The following is a 22,777-nucleotide window of genomic DNA, read 5'->3' on the forward strand; positions in this document are numbered from 1 at the left end:
TGGACAGCGACAGGAGAAAATGAGTGGAGGACAGATATTAAGAGATTTCAGAGAGAAACTTGGCAACATAGAGCCCTTGAGTAGAAGTGAGAAGATGCTTCAATCAAATGTTATTTTGCATAATCCTTTTAACACCCAATCAATAGCTCATGAAAATCATAAGTTGTGGGTAGTCAAATCTTTTCTTGAAATACAAATGTGTTTTGCTTTTCATTTCCTTGACCTACCCTGATTTATATATTCTTAGCTTCAGTCTTATCTTCACTCCTTTTCCAATGCATTTACAATCCTCTTTTTAAAATTTGTGGTAAAACAACACATAATATAAATTTACTCTTAACAATTTTAAGGGTGCAGTACAGTATTGTTAACTATATCAACATTATTGTACAACAGATTCGTAGAATTTTTTCCATCTTGCATAACTGAAACTCCGTACCCTTGAACCACAACTCCCCATTTTTTCTGCCCTCCAGTCCCTGGGCAACCACCATTCTACTTTCTGTTTCTGAGTTTGACTACTTCAGATGCCTTATATTAGTGGAATTATGCATTATTCTTTTTGTAATTGATTTATTTCACTTGACATAAGGTCTTCAAGCTTCATTCATGTTGTAGCATACAACAGGACTCCATTTCTTTTAGGGTCAAATGATATATGTATATATAATCCCCCAAACAGGATTATCTTCTGGAGGCCAGGCCCTTTGTAGTAGAGGCTTGCCGCACCAGGTGAATGTTCTAGGAACCCATCTGTATCAGTGTATCAGCTGGCATTGTTGTGAGAGGCTGTGTTAGTTAGGCTTCAGTTAATTTTTTTTTAAGACGCTTTCAACCTGTTTGCCCATTTCATGATGGGTGATTTATGAGTGAATCTGCCCACACCATGCTGAGTGTTCAGCAGTGTTTGACCAAAAACTAAGGGCCCCTGTGCCCCACCCTCTCTATTTACCTGATCTTGCCCCAAGCAACTTCTCTTTGTTTCCCAGGATGAAAAAGTTCTCACAGGGAAACATTTTACTGATGTGAAAGAGCTGAAAACAAAACACACATACACAAAAACAGAAGCACAAAAAGGCATCAAAATTGATGGGTTCAAAAATTGTTTTAAGCAGTAGAAAAAAACCTCTTGATAGGTGTATTGCATCAAAGGGAGAGTGCTTTGGAGGTGACTGAAGTTTAAACATGTAAGAATAAATGCACATTTAAAAAAATAAGTTCTGGTTTTTTTGAGATTATATATTTATATATATTCATTCTCATTCATCTGTTGATGAACATTTAGGTTGTTTCCACAATTTGGCTATGGCAAATAATGCTGTTATTAACATGGATTTGCTCATATCTCTTCAAGATTCTATTTTGCAATTCTTTTGAATATATACCCAGAAGTGAGATTTTAGTTCTACTTTTAATTTTTGAGGAAACTCCATACTGTTTTCCATAGCACCTGTATCATTTTACAATTCCATGAAGAATAACCACCCTTTTTAAAAATAATCAATTTTATGCCCTCACCCGTGTGGCTCAGTTGGTTGGACATCATCCAGCAAAGCGAAAGGTTGCACAGGCCTGGGCTGTAACTTTAGTCCCTAGTTAGGGCATGTCCAAGAGGCAACTAATTGATGTTTCTCTCTCACATGATGTTTTACTCCTCTTTCTCCACCCTTCCCCTCTCTCTAAAAATAAATAAATAAAGTAAAAAATAATCAATTTCAGAATGTTTCTGATGGCAACATTCTGAAAGCTCATCAATGAGTGATTCCTGGAATCGTGTGACGATCATAGCATGTGATCCTCATCCAAGCTGGCTTTGTAACCAATACAGTAGGATCTCAATAAATATTCGTTAAATGAAAGATTAAACAACTCCAGACTTTTGCTGCATTTCCTCATTCTCTGTGTATGTGAATAGTCCTATCATTCCATAGAACCAGATAATGTTTAGAAGTCAGAGGGCTTGGAGATCATTTGATACAGCTGTATAATTTGAAGAGTGAAATTATGTGACTTCCTTCCCTCCCCCAAAGTTGGGCCAGGAGATTTGAATTTACTTATCAAACCCAATTCCTCTTTTTAAAAAACCTACCTTCAGCATAGCTCAGTAGATTGAGTGCAAGCCTATAAAGGAAAAGGCTGCTGGTTCGATTCCCAGTCAGGGCACATGCCTGGGTTATAGGCCAGGTCCCCAGTAGGGGGGTATGTGAGAGGCAGCCATACATTTATGTTTCTCTCTCTCTCCATTCCCCTCTGTAAAATGAAACAAATAAAATCTTTTTTAAAAGATCTACCTTTAAGTTTCAGGGTTCTTTTTTTTTAACTATATAGGCTCTACTTTTTTCAGTCTGAAAATAATTGTCCTTGTTTTAGAACATCAAGGCAAAGTAGGGCTTAGTTAGTCATTTATCTCAATGAGATTTATCCTTCAAGGGGGAAAGTTTGGGAGCTTAAACACCTAAGCACTTCTACTTTCAGGACCAGTTTAGGAACTATTCAAAGAAGGCATCAGAGTTTCCATCAACATAATTACCAAACAAATTAATCAGATTTGACTCTTAAACACTTGAATATTTCAAAATTAAGCTAATTCTGAAAGGACCAACATTTGTCACTATTGGGAATATTTACCAACTAAATATGGATAATAATGGCCACTGTTTATAGAGCTATGCACCAAGTACTTTCCATGCATTATTTAGTATCACAGCAGCTATTGGTACTATATCTATTTACATTAAAAAGCTGACTTTTGATTGTGTAACTTACCTATGTCAAATTGAAATTTGAACTCTAGTCTGTGAGCCACCCAAAACCATGCTCTTAGCCACTGCAGTGCTTACCTGACTATATGCTGGAATCTATGGGGCATTTGAGAGCTGGGAAACAAGCCCTGAAGTAGCTTATGCAGCTAGTACATCATAGAAGGCAAGCATTATACATGAAAGAAAATGTAACTGTCCAAGAAGACATGTACTGTGTTATTTAAAGAAGTAGGCCATAAATTCTGAAGTCAGAATTTAGGAAGAGGTATTTAGAAAAAAAGAAAGGAAAGAAAAGAAGACAGAAGTTTACATTAAATTCTTTAAATTTAAAGAACAGAAAGGGTCACAGTAGAAGCAAAAAGCCAATCAGAAGGCATGGATTCTATTTTCCAGTTATCACATACTAATGAGTGATCTTGGGTATACAGCAAATTTTATATAATATGGTATAATCACATCATCAGAATAAGTTTTTTGCTGCTTAATATGGGACAGTAAATATACTAGAAACGTTTGATAGGACTGTTTACTCATTACATTATGTATATCATCATATGTATTATATTATTATGTATATTATCATATGTATTATATTATATTAGGTTTTTTCATATTAGATGCAATGCAATGTTCTTCCCTAGTGTGACTCAAGGCCCAAAGCCGTCTATAAGAACGAAAGTCTCCTGTGATTAACTGAAATATTAAAGAAAAGACAAAGTGGCAGTTAAAAAAAAAGTTCTTCCCTTGCTTTTAGCTTCTCTCTCCCCTCCCCCAGCCTTTATTCTCCTGACTTATTCAAGAAAGAGAGCACAGGAGCTCTGTTATCCAGGAAATATGAGCACTTTGGGTCAATTGAAGGGAACTGGGAGGAGAGGGAGTCAAGAGAGAGAAGAATGTCACAGAATTTTTTTTTAAAGCACCTAGTTTAGTGGCACACAGGAATATCATTTTGTATAAATTTATCAGGTAATTAAAATATTCTTGTAGAAGTTTCATTCTATTACTATCAAACATTTTCCCTTTCCATGAGCCTTTATTCTGATACTTTAGTTCAGAATTCATGTAAATTTTAAGTAAGGTTTTGGAGGTAACGTAGCCAAGGGTTTTACTGTCTTTCACGCATTGAGTAGAAACTGTCAAGTAGACTGATCCTTATTATACAGTAAAGCTTCCGGGGAGGGTTAGTGCTGCCCTCCCAGCAGATGTTCTAAAACTGCTGATCCCCCTCTTTTTTCATAAGGATTTGGGGAACATGCTAAAGAGAATATATTGATGTCTTAGTGACAAAAGCTAGCTTTCTGTCAGCACTTTTCATTAAGGTGGGCTTTTAGCCTGTACCCTCATCACGTGCCATAGATTTAGTTTGGGATTAGCAAATGGTAATCCACATGTAACGCTCTCTACGGTCAACACACATTTGGCCATCTGATTATATTTTTTATATGTACCTTTTAGCTCCTCTTGCTATGGTTAGTTTTAAGAGATGTGAACAAATTCACCAACTTGTGTCTTTCCTTGTTACTTTAATTTCTAACCAGGTAGTCTGTCAAAGCCTAGTCCCCTAGAGCAAGTTTAGAGAATCTAAAAATCTCCAGATCCTCAGTTCTTCGGACAGGGCCTTTTGTGAGCGCAGTTCTCACAACTCATAGAAGTTGACCAACTTGAGAGATAATAAAAACATCTCCTCCAAAAGTACTTGTTCATTTCAGGGCTCTTCAAAGATGTTTCTACGCACTGCTGCATCTGTTGGGGGCAGCGAGGAAGAGAACTGTCGGCAAATGTGGGGCTTATCACCCGGAGATGCCTCCAGTCGGTCTGACAAATCTCTGAAGTGGGGAACAGTCAGTTTCCCTTCGCAGGGCCTCAGCGTGTGAGAGAAGGAGGGGGATGGGCAGGGGCCATCAGGGGAGAAGTCTCCGGCCTTTCCACGTCTCTCAACACTATCCCTCCCCCACCTCGTCTCCTCCTTCCCCGAATTCTAAACAAGTCGGCGGTAAAGGGGCCCCGGGGGCGGGCTGGCGGGGAGGACCGGCCTTTGTGGCTCTGTCCTCGACGGTGGCGAGGAGGCAGAGGGGGCGGGGACGCTGGCCACAGACCCTCAGCCGGGGCTTGACCCCCAGGTGCATTGTCCGGCCTGGCCCGCCCCCTCCCCCCTACTCCCCCACTCCCAGTTCGCGACCCGGCCGCTACCGGACCCCCTCCCAGCGTCTCCCTCCGCCGGTCGCGCCGACCTCGCGGTGCCCAGACCAGGGGCCAGATGTAGAAAGTAGTCCCCAGTCCGGCGGCAGCGGTGCTGTCCACTCCGCCGCCCCCGCCCCCTCCAGCCACCGCCTCACTCCGCCCCCAGGCCGGACTCTCGGGTCCCCCGCCTCCTGCGAGCGGGTGTCCGTGCGCCGGCCTCGCCGGGACCACAGAGAGACCAGGGCTAGCCACGCCGCTCCGCGCCACACCGGTACCCGAGTGGAAAGTGCAAGCTGCGCTTCTAGCCGCGGCGCAGGGAGCTCGGAGGCCGGGACCCGGGGGTGGACAGCGGCTGCGGGGCGGCGGGGGAGCATGCCCGCGCAGCCCCGCTGAATGGCGCCTTCTCTGCTAACCCTTGCCCGGCCGCGGCCGCCAGGGATGCTGCTGCTCCGCGCGCTCCTACTGCTCCTCGGCTCAGTTCCAGGTGGGCGCGCTTTCTTCTGCGCTTCTGCGCCTGTAGGGTGTGAGACGGCACGAGTGGGCTGGGGAGAGAGAGAAAGGGGGTACTTGTTGGGGGGGGTGCGGCGAGAGCCCCCTTGGTGGCGCTGACCACCCGCCCCTGTCTCCTTCCTGCAGTCCGTCGGAGCTGCGGCTGGAGGGCTGCGGGAGCCTCTCCTAGCGCACGCCCCTCGCCGCTGCACTCCCACTGGCCACAAGCTGTGGGGCCTGGGCGCCCGCTGTCCACTCTCGTCCCTTCCTCCTCGCGCCATTGTCCGCGCTTCGGCTATGTCCTGGCCTCAGCAGCCAGCCCGGGCTCCGCGCCGCCCGCCCGCCGTGCCGCCACGGCCGCACGTGGCTTTATTTATATTGTTTTCTCAGTGGCAGACTCGCCACACAGGGGGCGCCGGGGTTCTGCGCGCTTTCCGGGTTTGCAGTGAGGACTCCCCCACGTTTTAGGGCGGGGGAGAGAGAGTAGGTGAACTCAGGGCCCAGGTCAGCACCCCTAGTGCCCCGACTTTCCTGGATCAGAATGGATCGAGGAGAAGACGGGAGAGGTGGAATTGGAAAGAGAATCGGGTTGGAAGTTGCATGGCCGATTTGTGTCTCGAGTGGATAAAATACCCAAAACTGAGAAGGAAGGCATCTAAATAGGAGTCATTTCTCGCAGCCAGGTATTTTGGGGCAGGGCCTGAGGTCTGTACGACTCTGAAGAATCCTCCCAACTCCAGGTTAACCGTGCGCAAAATTGGATGAATTAATTTTTCTTTTGCCTCCGTGTTGGTTTATCCTCAAAGAGATAAACGTATTAAGTGGATGTGGTGGTTGAGGGTGGGCGAGGTGTTCAGGCATGTGGGTTGTTTTATTTACAGGTTACAAACCCCGTATTTTGCTTTTTTTTTCTGGAGGAGTTAGTTTTCTGTTACCATGAGAAAAGGATCAAAGTTAGATTTGACTCGGAAACACAATGGGCGCCTTCCGGAGTGGCCCTCGCAGTGCAGGGCTATTAGGGTCGCTCGTGTCGCCCTGGGCATACATTAGAAGCCCGTCAATACGAGCGTTGGGAGCGTGACTAGTGTCTGAGGTTACCGAGACCAATACCGGGCATATATAATCATGGATTCAAAACAATCAGAAGGGCTATGAAACGTTCCCTCCAAACCCCTAATGCTCTATTCTGCCCCAATCAATATGCAAGACTTTAGCTGGCCTTTGCGCTAAGTGCAAAAAGTGATAGGGTATTATTAGGTGGCCGTCGGATCCTGGAGGGGGCCGGGGGCGATGTGTATACTTAGGATAAAGCCTTTCCTCTGCTCCGATAAAAAGTGTACTGGTTGATTAAGCAATCTCCTATCCCTATTAGACAGTAAGAACCAATTAGTCATGCATTTTTCCCCAACAGTTGGCAGTTCTAAAAAAAAAAAAAAATGAAATAAAAGTTTCCTAATCCGATCACCCACTGAGTACCAGCAGCAAGAGTTACCAGCTTTTCAAAGTCAACTCTTTGTCCTTTAAATATCTACCTGACTCTGCAGAAATTAAGTAAATGGATCTCTTTCGAGGAGAGGAGACAGGATCCTTGCTGTAAAAGGGCAGATGTAAAAATGCAACCTTAAGGGAAGGTATAAAAATGCAAACTTGTAATTTGTCACAAAAGATAAACTCTCTTCTCAAAGGAGTAGGTGCCAGGGTTCCAAAAACACTTCAAGGGACAAGGAAATAAACTTGCTTGTTCACAGAGTTGGGGTTTTGCTAATGATTTCTTGTAAAATTAGACTTTTACGACTTACTCTGTTCAAGATCTTTTTGACAAGCTTGTAAAAGTAGCAAACAGCTTGTGTTCATGAGTTCTCCTGATGATTTTGAAACTCTAGCAAGAAACTTGAGAACAGAATTCTTACAAGGCATAGAAGTTACTGAAATCTTCCCTGTGCTTTCAGTGCAGAAGTAAAAAGTGATATTTCTGATTTGTTGAAAAGGTTTGCTGAAATTCAGATTGGTTTATTAAACTTACGAGTTAACTAACGTGGTTTGTTAAACTTTGTCTCATTACTTCCTGAATATGTATTTTACAATTGTGTGTTACAAAATGATTTTATACCAATAATTCTGGATATACCTTTCCCCATTTTCCTTATAGGAGTGTGGTGCTTTAGCGAACTGTTTTTTATAAAAGAGCCACAGGATGTAACTGTCACAAGAAAGGACCCAGTCTTGTTAGATTGCCAGGCTCATGGAGAAATTCCTATTAAGGTCACATGGTTGAAAAATGGAGCAAAAGTGTCCGAAAATGAACGGATCCAGGTTCTATCTAATGACTCTTTATACATCAGTGAGGTGGAAGGCAAACGAGGAGAGCAGTCTGATGAAGGATTTTATCAGTGCTTGGCAATGAACAAATATGGAGCCATTCTTAGTCAAAAAGCTCATCTTACCTTATCAAGTAAGTGGTTAAATTCTTTTTTTAAAAACATTTTTCATTGTAACATTCTGATAATTTCTTGACTCATTTATATGCTGACCTTAAAATCATACAGACATTGAGAATTTTCCTGGAGATACTGATGGCAACAGAACAGCAGGCAGAAAAAGTCTAAGAAAAAATGTAAAATTGAAATGAGTTGTTGAGAACAAAGTCAAATTAGGTCTAGAACAACAAAACCTGTAGAGGTGGCTTTATATAAATTGAAGTGTTTCACACAATGAGAAGAGTTGAGTGCAAAAATTTGGCCAACACAACAGTTGTTCAAAGAAAAACTACTCTTTTGTACAAGAGTAATTACATTTTAAAATTACAAGCAAATCTTTCTGCTTTGTAAATGGCCCTTGAGTGCTAAATCTTTCTTATAGCTCAACCTTCCATTTCTCTGACTGCTTTAAGATCACCCATGTTGCTTTTAATTGTAAGAGAGGGCATTGGTCAGTAACTCTCAAGCCTTTGAAGTATTCCTAGTCTTTTCCTGCTGAGACAGAAAGAGATTAAGGCCATTTCCATATTATGCCTAATGGACTTAAACCAGATCTGCCCACACTTTTCCAGTTGTCATAAAGTTTGGTGTCTAATGATTTTCTTTGTATTAACAACCCATCACATCAACCGCTTGTCCAGGTGATCCATTGCTGGGAAGTTGAACTGATGACTGTTGAGTATAAAGATAGACCTAGGATAGATAGGTTACTCCCTTGTTCCCACTGGGCTTTTCACAGCTCCAGGTGAGCGCAGTACTCAGCATTATAATAGACAATTTAAATCTTAATGAAAAATCTACATTAGTGTATCTAAAAATAGTTTTATAAGCATCCTAGTTACATGCCTTTGTTAATCTGACAAAAATAGATTCTGCACTACAACTAACTACAAATTGACCATTGAAAAGATGAACAATAGGAAAAAGGAGCTCTTGAGATAAGGCATAATCTTTAGGAAGTAGTTTCTTCAGAGTCTACACAGTTGAAATTTAGGAGGCAGTTGGCAGTGGGTTCTTAGGTGATTTTATTATAATAGTTTATGGCCATGTTTATATCACCCTCATATTAGTAATTTATTTTATTTGTACAATAATCAACTGTAGAAAATAAATTGCATGCAAAGATATTTTTATATCGAAATATATCAGAAAAGTAGAAGTTTCCAATTCTAGCCCCCTCTGCACAAGAATAACCTAAACCCGAGAGAATTTCTGGTAAACTTTCTTTCTTGCTGTAACCATTGGCCAGTAATTAGTGTTGTTGTTGCCGAGTAGTGGTTTTTTCTGTGCAGTACTGTTTTCAAGAGAGTATGTTTTTATGTTATGTTCTGTTCATTTAATTTTTATCTATTATAGAGTATTTAGAGAGTTGTAATTTTTCTACATTTTCAAGTTTGAGAAATCTTGTATTTTCATACCCAGAAGCTGTAACTGGTATTACCTTGTTGGAGAGGAGAAGGGCAGGATGGAAAGGTGGAGAGGGGTGGATGGGCATTAAAAGGTGAAGCATTAGAAATGACCACAGGTTGTTTCCAGGACCTCCTTGGAAGCCCGACAGAATCCAGGGATACCCAGAAATACTTTGAAATCACACAGGCTTTCAGATTTCATAGTCTGAACAGTGGAACATGTGTTAGTAAAACAAAGTGAAACAAATGTTAGTATTGACTTTTTGAGTATCTTTATATTTTGAATCTTTATAAAAATTATTAATAAACATTTAATTAGATGGGAGTCATTTTTAAGGTTCCTATGAAGTAGTTTTCATATTATAAGTATTAACAAGTTTCCAGTGACACTATATAGAACATTGTTTTGCTATTAAATGTCATCTGTAGTCAGTTTTAGGGACCACACTTTTCATATGTATACATTAAAAGAAGAAATGCATAGTGGGTTTAAATTTTTTTTTTAGAAATAGGAGATTTCTTAGAGATTCTGAACTCACAAAAGTTCTGATATCTAAGAAGCAATGTCCAGTGACGTGGCCTCATATGACTTTATCCTGTGTTCAGGGTAAAGATATATATTAAACAGGAGGAGAATAGGCATTAACTGGACATTCTGGTTTGTTTGCTTTTTTAAAAGCTAGTTCTCTCCTAGTTATTGATAGCAGCAGGGTGCAAGTATGTCCTTTTTATATTCTGGTCAAAGATTTTGTCAGCAAGCATATATTTTGGTTCAGAAGTGTAATAATACAGTGTCTGAAAATCTAAAACTTTAATCTGGATAAGTTTTAGATTTTAAACACACAGACAATTAAGTCTTGGTTTCTAAATTTAGGAACTAGAAGCTGAAAGTTGCACTGTAGGCAAGAATTCCATTATTCATGTGTAAATTAGGAATTCACAGGGTTAAAAGGTTAGAAACTGGCCAGGATGAGGTTTACCCTTGTGATAAAGAGCAGATGACCCTCATTCATTGGCCAAAGCTTTCATGTAGCTCTTCTGCAAAGTTAGTTATTGCCACGAATTGTTCTTGAGGAATGCAGAAATTCGAATGTGAACAGGCCTTTCCTTAAGTGTCACTGTGGAGCCTTATCTCCCAAGCACATCAGAGCCTGCTTCGGGGACAAGGTTCCTCCCCACAGGCCTGGAGGCTTTACTTTCCTGTTGTTCATCCAAGCACAAAAGAATTTTTCTAGCTTAGGTTTTCTAAGGCATCCCATTTTTAAAGGAAAGTATAGGGTTAAAGTAACATTTGGTTTTTTTAAACAGGTAATCCTTTTAATTGATAGTCGTTTTAGCTGTTTTACATTTTCATGTAATTGGAATAGAAAGGAGAGTGATGTTGGAAGACTCTTTTCTAAGTTCTATAGTAAGAACAGAAGATTAAACCATTTCCTATAAATTTAAATATTTTAAACTTTTGGCAAATCAGATTTTAACTTTCATGGGTGCTATGTCTTCACTGTGTAAATACTTTAAATGCTTTAAGAGTAAGGAATAAACTAAGGACATCTTGACGTTTCTTGCATTCTTAATGTTGAAATAAGTAAGATAAATTTCATCGGAAAGCATTAGTGAGGTAAAGCAGTCTCGTATTTCAACAAGTTTAAATTAAGATAAGAGACATTTGAGAGAAGTAAAGGAGGAGGTGGGTTGTGTTCTGTGATGTGTAAAAGACTGGCTGTAAGCTAGTGATTGAACAGGAAGCTAGTTGTTTATTTCCTTTCTATAAAAGGTGGAAATTGAAGTCTTAGGGTAGAGGGAAAGAGAATATAAAGCTGACTTATATTTCATAGGTTTTTCACCACTGTTCACTTGGGTGAAAAATAATTTTTAATCGAGACTGTTACCCTACATTTTGAGTTTTGTTAATGATCTTGGACCCAAGATTTTGCTGTACTGTCACTGTTTATTGAGCTTTGTAGATGCTGTAAAGGACAAAGTCTTATCTGCATGCATGTTCATTTCAAATCATGCAGTTAACAGTTACCTGCCCTAATTTCAGAGTGCTAACACAAAAACTAAAGTCATTTGATTTTGAAAAAATAAGACAGAACTGAGGTATTTAGAGAGATCAATCTGATAATACTGTAGGTGAGGTTCAGATGATGCTTTCTGGGATCCAAGAAAAATTATCTTTAAAAGGAAGAGGTATGGTTCAAAAGGACATGTTTAACTTAAAAGTTGACCTTAAAATTCATCTTAAAAATGTGAAAGGGAAGTAAAAGCACCTACTGTTCTACAGTCTTACAATGACACTTGGTTCTTAGAGTCTGTCTACTTAAAAGGTTTATCAGGTACCTGGTAATTGCTGGGTAATGGAACCAGTTTTTCCCACTTCAGTTGATTAGTGAGAATCATTTCTCATCTTCAGAAATGTGTAACACTGTCTCACTGTTTTGCACAGTTGTTGGAAATTTTATTTTTTAATGAAGCAGGATCCACTGAGGAGTAAATTATAATTTACGTCAAGGTGTATATAAATGTGTTTGTTTACTTTGCTTCTGTCCAGCTTCTTAATGGAATTTTGAAGGGCATTTGGTTTGCCTCTCTTTTGTCAACTGTCTCTGGAGAAAGGGTCTTACTCAGAGCAGTTGTTTGCTCACGGATTTGTTGTTGCTGCTCCTCAATTTAACAGCTGGGCCTACTGATGAAATCCAGAGCAATTTAAAAGAATAGCAAAAAAAATAAATCTTTTAACCAGGGTTTTAGGTTGAAGGAGATTTTCAATTAATAAGTAAATGCATTTGAGGTTACTTTTTTTGAAAACCCTAATATTCTTGACTACAGTTTTCAGAGATTATATTTATTTGTTATAGGCATAGCACTCAGTTATGATTGATTACTTTCAGCTTTTAAACTGGCAATTACTATTTATATTAAAAACAGTAATGTTGAGGCATTTTGTTGAGGATCATACTTGAATTTTAGAAGCAGCTGTGATTATTGTTTTAAGAGAAATCCTAAAAATTGTACCCCAAATAAAGTTATCATTGTCAGTCAGCACTATTTTAACACTTCTGAGAGTTTATAGTGTTCAGGCTTTTTACTGAAGCATTTTTTAAACTCATCTAAATCTTGGTAATTAAGAGAGGAAGAAGGCACACTGGGGATCATTGAAGGAGTATTGGCAGTAGCTTTAATGTGGTAATCTGCACAGAACAAGCTCACAGTTGAGCTGACAATGGTGATGTGCAAAGAAGGTGAAAATGTACCAAATTACCTTCAGTGGCTGTAATTCTGAAGCCAAGTGACTGCTATGGGGTTATGTATTGCAGAGGATAAAAGCATCGTCCTCACAAACGTCTCTGACACTAATCTGACAAATACTTTCCTGACTTACATACCTTGTTTCTTTTCTTTTTTTTAAACCTCTGGGTCTCAGAAATTGCTTTTGATGAACTTTAAAAATCAAATTTTTGTAGATTGAGCAGAAGACATGAATTTAAAATGTTCATGTTTTCAGTTTCTGGAGGGTTTGCCCTTTTCCTGTTTTTATATGTCTATATATATTTTATAATTTGCATTTATAATGGCCAGGTTAATCAGGTGAATGTTGGTAAATGCAGTCATTCTGGTTACAGACTTGTATCCTCACTGGCATAGTTCTTTGGACTGATGGAAAACAAATTTTCTTTTAAAAATTTACCTAATGAAAAATGTAATAAAATTTTACTTTATGAAACTACAGTAATCCCTGTTTAGAACAGTGTTTTTTTTTTCATGATGCTGCTTTATATAAGCTACTTTCTCTAAATCAGTTTTATATTGCTTTGGAATAGTCGTCCAAAATGGCCTTTTATTGTTTTGTAGTCTTTCTAGTACTACCGAGAATAAATCTTCTACTCTGCCAATATTTACCACCACCCCAAATAATAAGAAAAGAAAGAAAAAAGAAAAAGATATTTCTTGTTGTAGATTACATATCTCAGGGTTTCTCTTGGTGCAGTTGGCATTTGGGGATAGGTAATTCTTCGTTGTGGAGGCTGTCAAGAGCATTGTAGAATGTTGCAAACTTCCCTGGCCTCTGTGCGCCAGATGCCTCCTCACAGTTGTGACAACCAAAAAAAATGTGTTTTGAAGGCAAAATCATCGCTGGTTGAGAACCACTGATGTTTCTGAAAATGATACAGAACTTCTTTTCAAGTCATACTGGGCCATTATTTTAATGATTTCTGTTTTATGTTTGGTATTTTCCTTTTGTGTGTGTGTGTGTGTGTGTGTGTGTGTGTGTGTGTGTGTGTGTTAACACTGCTGAATATATTGAATAGAGAACTATTTGCTATTTTTAAGTATTGCCAAAGAAGCTGGATTTTTAAAAAATGTGTTTGGGTCATTGTTGGAGTGATACTGTCTGTTCATTTCTTTTTCACACACATAGTACATTGAAAATTATTAAGAGTTCAGTCTTCTGTAGGTCCATTCATTTTGGTTTCAAGATTTTAGATCTTTTTCAGGGGATACCTAGTCAAAGAGTAAATGCAAATTTTATTTAACTCTGTTTATGCGGCACCTTTTATTAAGTTGATGTGTAGACACCAGAGTTGAAAAGATACGAGAAAGTTCTGTGTGTGGTAAATATTAAATTAAAGGACATCTGTTGTGATCCTTTGTGTGGAGAGAAGTAAAACTGTATGTGATTAACAGCCCAGAGAATAACATTCGCTGTGTGGTAGGTAGTTTGTTGGGTGAATGGTTAATGGCAATCTTTTCATCTAATTCAATGATTCCATAGACTTATTTTGGGGAAAGGCAATTTAACTTCTTGCAGATAATAATGTGAAGATGGTAGCATCTTGCGAGGGCATCAAGGGGTGAGTAAAGGAAAAATAATTAGACCCTAACATAAAGGTGCAGGCAAATTTTGAGTGGTTATTATTGAAGTACTGTTTGTAGTTTTCATCTGATATCTTCATCTCAAGATATCACTGTTTATATTTGCTTCTGTTTTGTTTAACTGTTTATGCTACTAAAAGTTATGATTTTTACTACCTGTAGGTGGTTACCTGTGAAGGCCAGCGGCCACCGGTGGCCCAAATGGCAAGTTGAGATGGATGAAAGAGGAAGCAGAATCTTTTAATAAGTGGCTCTAATGCTGAGAAAGGCTGACTGAACATTTGGTGTACCATGTGTTCTATTCTAAAAGTACTTGAAGGAGAGCAAAATAGTTCAAAATAAAAGAGGAAAATGCACATTTTTTCTTATAATTGAGGAAAATACTATTTGTGTCAATAGAATTTTAATGTTCTTGCCATTTCATAACAATATTATGACATTGATAACTTCCAGTATCTGGTGAATATTCTTAGTGCTGCTATATTTTTTATTGAGTTGCTGATAGCTACTGTGGAAAAGCACAAAGAATGACAAAGAGGCGGGAAAGCCAAGCATTTCTTCCCCATTGCTGGTGACTTACAAGACAAATCACTTAATCATTCTGATCCTTACTTGTTGTATGTGTTAAAATGGATAGCTGGGGAAAAAAGAGGGGATGGAGGTTGAGCAAAACAGTGCCCTTATTTTTATAGTTCTATTACTGTAATTCTAAGTAAATGACCAATAAATAATATTTTTATAAGACTAAGTCCAGTCACATTGCAAAAGAACCTTTTAAGTCATTGCGAAAAAAGTTTAAAAGGTTGGCCATTATTTAACTTGGTACTTTTAAGTACTCATACTCTTCCCATGAACCTTAGGGGGATCAGTTTTTGGAGAGGGGGAGATCTTAAACCAGTATGATAATTCAAACTAGTCCTTCCTGTCTGTCTGTCTGTCTGTCTGTCTATCTATCTATCTATCTATCTCTCTATCTCTCTATCTCTCTATCTCTCTATCTCTCTATCTCCCTGTCTACCTACCTACCTATCTAGTTATCTAGTTATCTATTTTTTATCCTTACCTGAGGGCACTTTTTCATTGCTTTTAGAGAGAGAGAGGAAAGGAGAGAGAGAAACATTGATTGGTTGCCTCCCATATGTAACTAGGCTGGGGATTCATATGTGCCCAGACCAGTGATAGAACCCATAACCTAGGTATGTGTCCTGACTGGGAATTGAACCTGTAGCCTTTGGTTCCGGGATGATTCTCCAACCAAGTGGGCCCCATTGGCCAGGGCTGAACTAGTACTACTTTTAGAGCCTAGTAAAATAAGTTACTTTGTCTGAGACTGGGCAGTTCAGGGTGGTTGTGCTACTTTAAAGGTTGTCAGAGTGTTAGAGAGGTATAACTTTACAAATATGTGTCTGGTCCTGCTAATAATTAACAGTGTATTCTGATATTTATAGACTCAGTGCTTAAAAATAAGTGCTCATTTCATTTTAAGAGAGTTTTGATAAACTTTCTTGAGGATGTATTTTAATAGAAGTAGATTATACTTGCTCCCCACCACTGTCACCAGTTCTTATTAAGAATGATAAATTTTAATTTCACCCCCCACCCCTAGCTTTCAAAACTGAATTAACCTGAGTCCCTCTGATTGGATTTATAGTAACTTTGATTAAAATATTGACCTCAGAGTAGACACATAATAGGAAAAAATGCTTTGATGTTGGTATTGCCATTTTGGTATTTCTTTTTAAAAAGGAGATTACAGCTTTTCTTAAATTTGCCAGTAAAATGTGTTTACTGTTTTCTTAATAAAAATGATTTACTTTTTATGTGTTCAAGAAAGTCACATTTTTACACTCTGACTTAGTAATACCTTTAACTTAATTTTAAGTGAAGGACCAACTTCAGTAAAGCATTAATATCAAAATTTTTACCAAAGGGATTTTTGAAGTTATCCCAGTGGTGAAATAATGATTTCTTCAAAGACTACAAGTATCTTTACCTGGATGATTTACATTTTTAAAAAGCTGTGATAATTAATACATGAAAGAAGCTTTGTGAAATTTTAACTTTGTGAAATTTACTTTTCAGTCCACCAGAAGTCAATTAGGAAGCTCTGATATTTAGAGAGAGAATTTTGCTGCTTAGCAAGTGATACAGTGAGAAGTTATAACTGAACCCACAGTTGGTCAGTAGAGAGGTGACCAGTTTCTTAACATACTAAACGTGACTCGACCATTCCTTATCACAAGAGATAGAGGCTGACAATCAGGTTTTACTCTCTTAAACATCTTTCAGAAAGGGGTGACATTCTAAAAATGGAAATAAAAGAGAAACAAAGAAAATACATTGTTACTCTCCAATGATCTTCAAATTTTTTAATACGTGTTAAGATAACTGGTAAGGAACATTTTGAAGAGAGAGGCTTAAGATTCCCTAAAACTTATCCTACTCAGTCAGTAGAGAGTCTTTGTTCCCTAATTTGACTTGCAGTGTCATTCTGCCTTCCTTCTAACATGAGTAGGATCACAACTTGCAGTTTTAGAAATTTTTGTTTTGCAAATAAGGAATGTGAAGCTGGAAGGAGATGCTGCCCTGCTGCAGGGCACAGCTGCTGGATCGGGGACCAGAGCTCAGGTTTGCCATGTCTAGTCATGAATTCGAAATGCTGAAATGAAGATTTTATGCTGCATATTGTGTGGAAATATGTCTTTTTTATTCATATATATCCCATAAAACCCAGAATATAGAAAAGAGAAGGGTAACAAAACTGAAACTGAGATTAAAGACACTTCTTAATATTTATTTAAAAAATATGATATTATTTATATCATTGTACAACTTACTGTACTTGTATGGGTTTCGTTGATGATGATGATATAGTCAATAGGTGATTTTGAAATAAAACTGCTAATGTGTTTCAGTTTTTATTTGTGCTTAACACTTTGTGGAGCTTATTTTCTTGCCTGTAACCTACATGCAGGGAGATTGAGCCTCAGCCCTTTTAGAAATTCAGTGTTGGTTAATACACCTTTCCAAATGGAAGTGGGCTATAATGCAGTCCTTTTCAGTGTCTCTCTGAGTAACCTGCAATGGGACGAGGCTCTTTGGTAACCAAAAGATTGGGTTTTAAATACATGGTTGAGTATGTGCCATTATTCTCTCATGCAAAGAGGGGAAGAGTGACAACCTATGTCTATCATGGAAATTTTTAATAACATTTTTGTTCAGATAGAATTCACATGCCACAAAGTTCATCCTTCTCAAGTGTACAGTTCAGTGGGTTTTACCATTTCATCTGTCACTACATCCATCACTCCAAAAAGAAGCCCCATATGTTGTAATTCTGGCCTCCCCTACTTTTTGGAACCAATAACTTAATTTCTGTGTCTATAGATTTATATAATATTATGGACATTATCATAAAAATGGAATCATATAGTATGTGATCTCTTGTGTATAGCTTCTTTCACTTAGCATAATATTTTCAAGGTTCATCCATGGTGTAGTATATATAAAACTTTGTTCCTTTTTATGACTGAATAAGATTCTATTCTATGATATACCATATTTTAGTTACTTAGTCAAGTCATCTGTTGATGGATACTTGGATTGTTCCCATCTTTTGGGTATTGGGAACCTTTCTGCAGTGAACATCAGCATACCAGTGCTATCTATTTGAGTCACTGTTTTCAGTTCTTTTGAGCATGTATCTAGGAGTGGAATTGATAGGTCATTTGATAATTCTACATTTAACCTTTCTAGGAGCCACCAGCCTGTTTCCCATAGTGGCTGAACTATTTTTATGGTCCCAGCATTAATGCCTGAGGGATTCCACTTTTCCATATTCTCACCAACACTTGTTATTTAACTTAAAAAAAAACAACTCAACCTAGTACCCTGACCAGTATCGCTCAGTTAGTTGGGTGCCCTCCTGCAAAGTGAAAGGTCACAGGTTTGATTCCCAATCTGGGCACATGCCTGGGTTGTGGGTTTGGGTGGGGCACTTAGGAGAGGCAACATACTGGCCATTCTCTCTCACATTGATGTTTCTCTTCCTCTCTTTCTCCCCCCTTCCTCTCTGTCTAAAAAATACAGAAATAAAATCTTGTAAAAAATGCCAACCTAGTAGGTGTGAAGTGCTAGCTTACTATGGTTTTGATTTGTGTTTCTTTAATGACTGATGATGCTGACACCTTTTCATGTGCTTATTGGCCATTTGTGTATTTCCTTTGGAGAAATGTCTATTCAGGAAAAAATTGGGTTCTTGATCTTGTGATTGAGTTATTGTAGGAGTTATATATGTATTCTGGATAGTAAACCCTTATTAATTTTATTATATACAAATATTTTCCCCACTTCTGTATTTGTCATTTTACTTTCTTGATAGTATTCTTTGATGCACAAAAGTTTTTAATTTTGAAGAAGTTCAATTTATTTTTCTTTATCGCTTACACTTTTAGTGTCATATCTAAGAATGCATTACCAAATCAAATGATGGGAATCCAATTTCACACTACTGTATGTGGAAATCCAATTGTCCCAGCACTATTTTTTGAGGAGACTATCCATTCCCCATTGAGTGGACTTGGCACCATTGTTGAAATCAGTTGGCTATAGATATATAGGGGTGTATTTGTGGACTCTCTCTTCTCTCCCACTGGTTTATATGTCTACCTTTATGCCAGTACCACACTGTTTTGATTATTATATCTTTCTAATATTTGGGGGGACTTACATTGTTTAATAAGATTGTATAGCTTTCCAGTGTAGAAAAATATATTTCTCAAAAAAATACTTATTGAAAGCTACTCTGCTAGGTCTTGAGAATGCCACAATTAATTTAAAAAACAGTTCCTGACTCAATGATAGGTTATTGGGAAAAAGAAATTCATAAGTAAGCAGTTACTAAAGCAGTATGCTTATGTAATAGGAGAGTATATACCCTTGGTAGAGTCACACATATGATACTAGTTTTTTTTAACTTTATGCTGAAAATGTTCAGATCTACAGAAAAATGGAAGGATAGTGTAATGAACACATGAATTCCTTTCACCTAGATTCCTGGCTATTAATTAACATTTTTCCACATTTACTTTGTCCTTGTCTTTCTCTCTAAAAATGTAAGTTGTGGTAGACATCATGACATTTTGCCTCCAAATACTTTAGTTCCCCATTCATCTACACATCTGGGGTGGGGAGTAGGGAGCAACTAGGGAGAGATCCTTGTGGGAGTGACCTGTAAGCTGAATTTTAAAGGAAAGCTAGATTTTAGTTGGATGAGTCAAAAAGGTATAGTAGTAAGGAACAACATGATATGTGTGAAATAATAAGCTGTTTGGTGTTGCTAGAAAGTAAGTTTCAAGGAAATGGTGGCTAGAAATGGAGTTGAAGATGTGGGCAAGATCCACTTAAGAAAATAAATATTCATGATATACCACCTGCCCTATTGAGAAACCTGGAATGTAACCCATGAGTGGTGGGGAGCCGCAGGGGATTTGGATTGCTCAGTTTGTTTTATAGATTGATCTGCAGGAGTGTGTGAGAACAGAAGGTGAGTGAACAGGGTGGGAGGCAGATGGAGACTGTGATGCCAGCATGGTCAGAACTTATAAGGGTCTGGACTAGAGCATATGTAAGAGGATGAAAGGAAGATAGATTTTTAGGTCATAATTAGGATAAAAATAGCAGTACTTATTAGGTGTAGGGAGTAAGGGAAAGCAAGAAGTTCAGGATGATGTCAATATTTCTTGTTTGGATGACTTGGTAAATGGTGGTACAATCAACTAACACAGAACACAGGAGAAGGAGCTAATAAAAGGAACAAGGTTATGAGTTTGGCTTGGAAAATGTTTTAAGATTTCTGGGAGATGTGTAGGTGGAGCTGTCTAGCACATGGTTTAAGAGAGCTGGTATGAATCAGGAAAGGCATGGTTTGAAGGTATCAAGTTGAACATCACCAGGACTGACTTATATGGAATTGAAGTCATGGTTTTGAGCAGAATGAGTGTACTGTGCATGAAGCATGGGCAACAAACAGAGACAAAAACAGCTGTCAGGTAGCTGGGTGGAAAACCAGTGATGTACAGAAGTCACGGGAGAAGTTTCAGAGAGTTTATGAGACAACATCAGATACAACAGAGCATTTCATTAAGACTTGAAAAATACCCTTTGTGCCAGGCAATTAGTAGATCATTAAAGTCTCAGAGCAGTTTCAGTAGAGTGAAAACAAGCAATAGGGACACTGAATTTTGTCTAAAATTGAACAATGGGACGATTTCCCATGGTTTTAATATTGTTTGACATTATTATTTTCAAATTAGAAATAATACTATTCTGCTATGATTTAATTTTTTTAATCCTCACCCAAGGATATGTTTATTGATTTTAGAAAGAGGGGAAGTGGGAGAGAGAGAGGGGAAACACTGACGTGGGAGAGAAGCATTAATTGGTTTCCTCTGTGTGCGTCCCAGCGGGGGTCATACCCGCAGCCTTTTGGTGCATGGGGCAGGGCTCCAGCCATCTGAGCCTCCTGGCTAGGGCTCTTCTAGGATTTAGCAAGATAATACCGTTGTACATTTTCCTGAAACTTTCATTAATAAATATCATGATTATCAGAAAATTTAGTTATTTAACTGGTGTAAATGGTTAAATTGCTGTTTATTTTATCTGAAGTAACTGTTAAACACATATAGCTTATCCTTTAGGAATATACTTGTTAAAAATAATAATCAGTGAGCATATAAAACCATTAAAAGGCATTCATCATTTGTTTATTAAAGTTCTTTGTGCTGTCTCTTAAATTGATTTCCCCTCAACTTATATGTTTCTAAAAATTTAGTCTGTTGGGTCTTCAACTTGAAAAGGAAATCATGATTTTTAAGCATACTTCCCTGTTTGTTATTTTATCTTCTAATACAAGTTTTGCAGATAATGATACAGTTTAATAAATGCAACCATTTCTCATTAATCTGTAAATATTTGAAAATTTTTAGTAAAATTAATTAAGGCAAGGAAAACAGTCAATCCCCCAACTCCTATTTTTGGTATTATAGCTTTTCTAAGCAATTCAAGTATTCAATTTTAACAAGCAACCCAAGTTTAAACCCACTAAGATAGTGGGTTTAAAGTGTGTATATTTATAAAACCAGTTATATATGTATGTGAGTATAAAATTATTTATGAATAGTAATTTGAGTCTTAAGAGGCCTAGCTTTATAAAATTTGTGTATTTGTATTTAGAAGGTCAAATGAAAGTATGCATTAAAGATATACATGAATTTTTATAGGGCTTTTTTAAAGAAAAAGTGGGTTTGTGTTAAGATGCTAGACACAGCATCATTTTATGTATGATATCATTTCATATATGATAGTGAAAATTATGATTTTTTAAAATATGAAAGGGAAACAAAACTTTTAATGAAACAGCAACATAAGTGTCATTAATAAGACAGCATTTGGCTCTTCATACATGTTGTGTCCCATTACATAATAGTTTACCAGATTAAATGAAATTATTGATTTCTGCATCCTTACTGACATACATTTATGAGCAGTTTCTTTGGCACCAGAGCACAATGTCAAAGGTCATAACTTTCTTTCTTCAGAAGAATAAAAGCTTTCAGATGGCATATCCCAGAAACCTTCATTGTGGCCTTTTGCTTTTTCTCTCTTGCATAGAATTACTAGAGAGGCATGGTTGAAAGGAATATCTCATAAATCAGCAGGAGAGAGCCATTACCCTCAAAGGCTTCTTCAAATCATTGCCTACTAGATGGAATTCCACTACAGGGTAATATTTTGCTTTACCCAGATTTTGACAGTTTTTAATACAAAATGATTTGTTGGGACATGCCTTTTTGTGTCTACTGTTTTCTGTAAAATATCATTTATATTTTAGTTAAAGCATTCTGTTTGAAATAAGTTAGACTATTTCCCCTGTGTTAAATATATACATTTTTCTGCTTTCCTGTAAAAGGTCAGGTCACTGTAACATCAGGAAGGACCAGTAAAGAGATAGAGATGTGGATATTTCTCCATCACTTAATTGTCTCATGTAACTAAAGCCCTTGCATCAATGGCTATATTTTCCACTTTCATCAAGGTGTTTTTGGTATCATATAGCTTTAAAGCCACAGCTTTTACCATAGCTGGCATACCACTTTGCTCATGAGAATGTTATTAAACATGAATCTCATTTGAAAATGAAAATTCTTAATTTCATAATAACAGCTTGAGATTTAGGAATTATCAAGTTTTATAAATATATATGTATACACACAAATACAAATGTACATATATAACATTTTTGTTACATGTATGTCTATAAAATTACTTTTTCTACATTATAATAAACTCAGCAGTTACAGTCCTAAGAACTCTTCATATCTTTGTATGTCTTAAGTAGATAGAAAAAGAAAATAGAAAAGGCAAAGAAGTGATTTTCTTCCTTTTAGTAGTCTGGTCATCTAGACAAAAATTAAAAACTAGATATACTCTGATTCTTGAAGATGAGATCCTCTCAGCACTTTAAGGTAGTTTCCACATTTACGATGATGTTGCAGCATTCTCTTGAAATCCTCTTGATATTTCA

General features: G+C 37.7%; 1 protein-coding gene across 1 annotated transcript in view; it reads left to right on the forward strand.

The window, feature by feature from the left end:
• The first annotated feature begins 5,195 nt into the window (after positions 1-5,195).
• PRTG (protogenin) overlaps positions 5,196-22,777 on the forward strand; it is a 127,078-nt gene continuing 109,496 nt past the window's right edge. The window contains exons 1-2 of the mRNA XM_037151127.2: positions 5,196-5,427; positions 7,582-7,884. Coding sequence (XP_037007022.2) covers positions 5,337-5,427; positions 7,582-7,884 — 394 coding nt within the window. The 5' untranslated portion in view covers positions 5,196-5,336. The remainder of the gene's footprint in view (positions 5,428-7,581; positions 7,885-22,777) is intronic.

Source organism: Artibeus jamaicensis, unplaced genomic scaffold, assembly GCF_021234435.1.
Source record: "Artibeus jamaicensis isolate MK-2021 breed Jamaican fruit bat unplaced genomic scaffold, CSHL_Jam_final contig_548, whole genome shotgun sequence".
Lineage (NCBI taxonomy): Eukaryota > Metazoa > Chordata > Mammalia > Chiroptera > Phyllostomidae > Artibeus > Artibeus jamaicensis.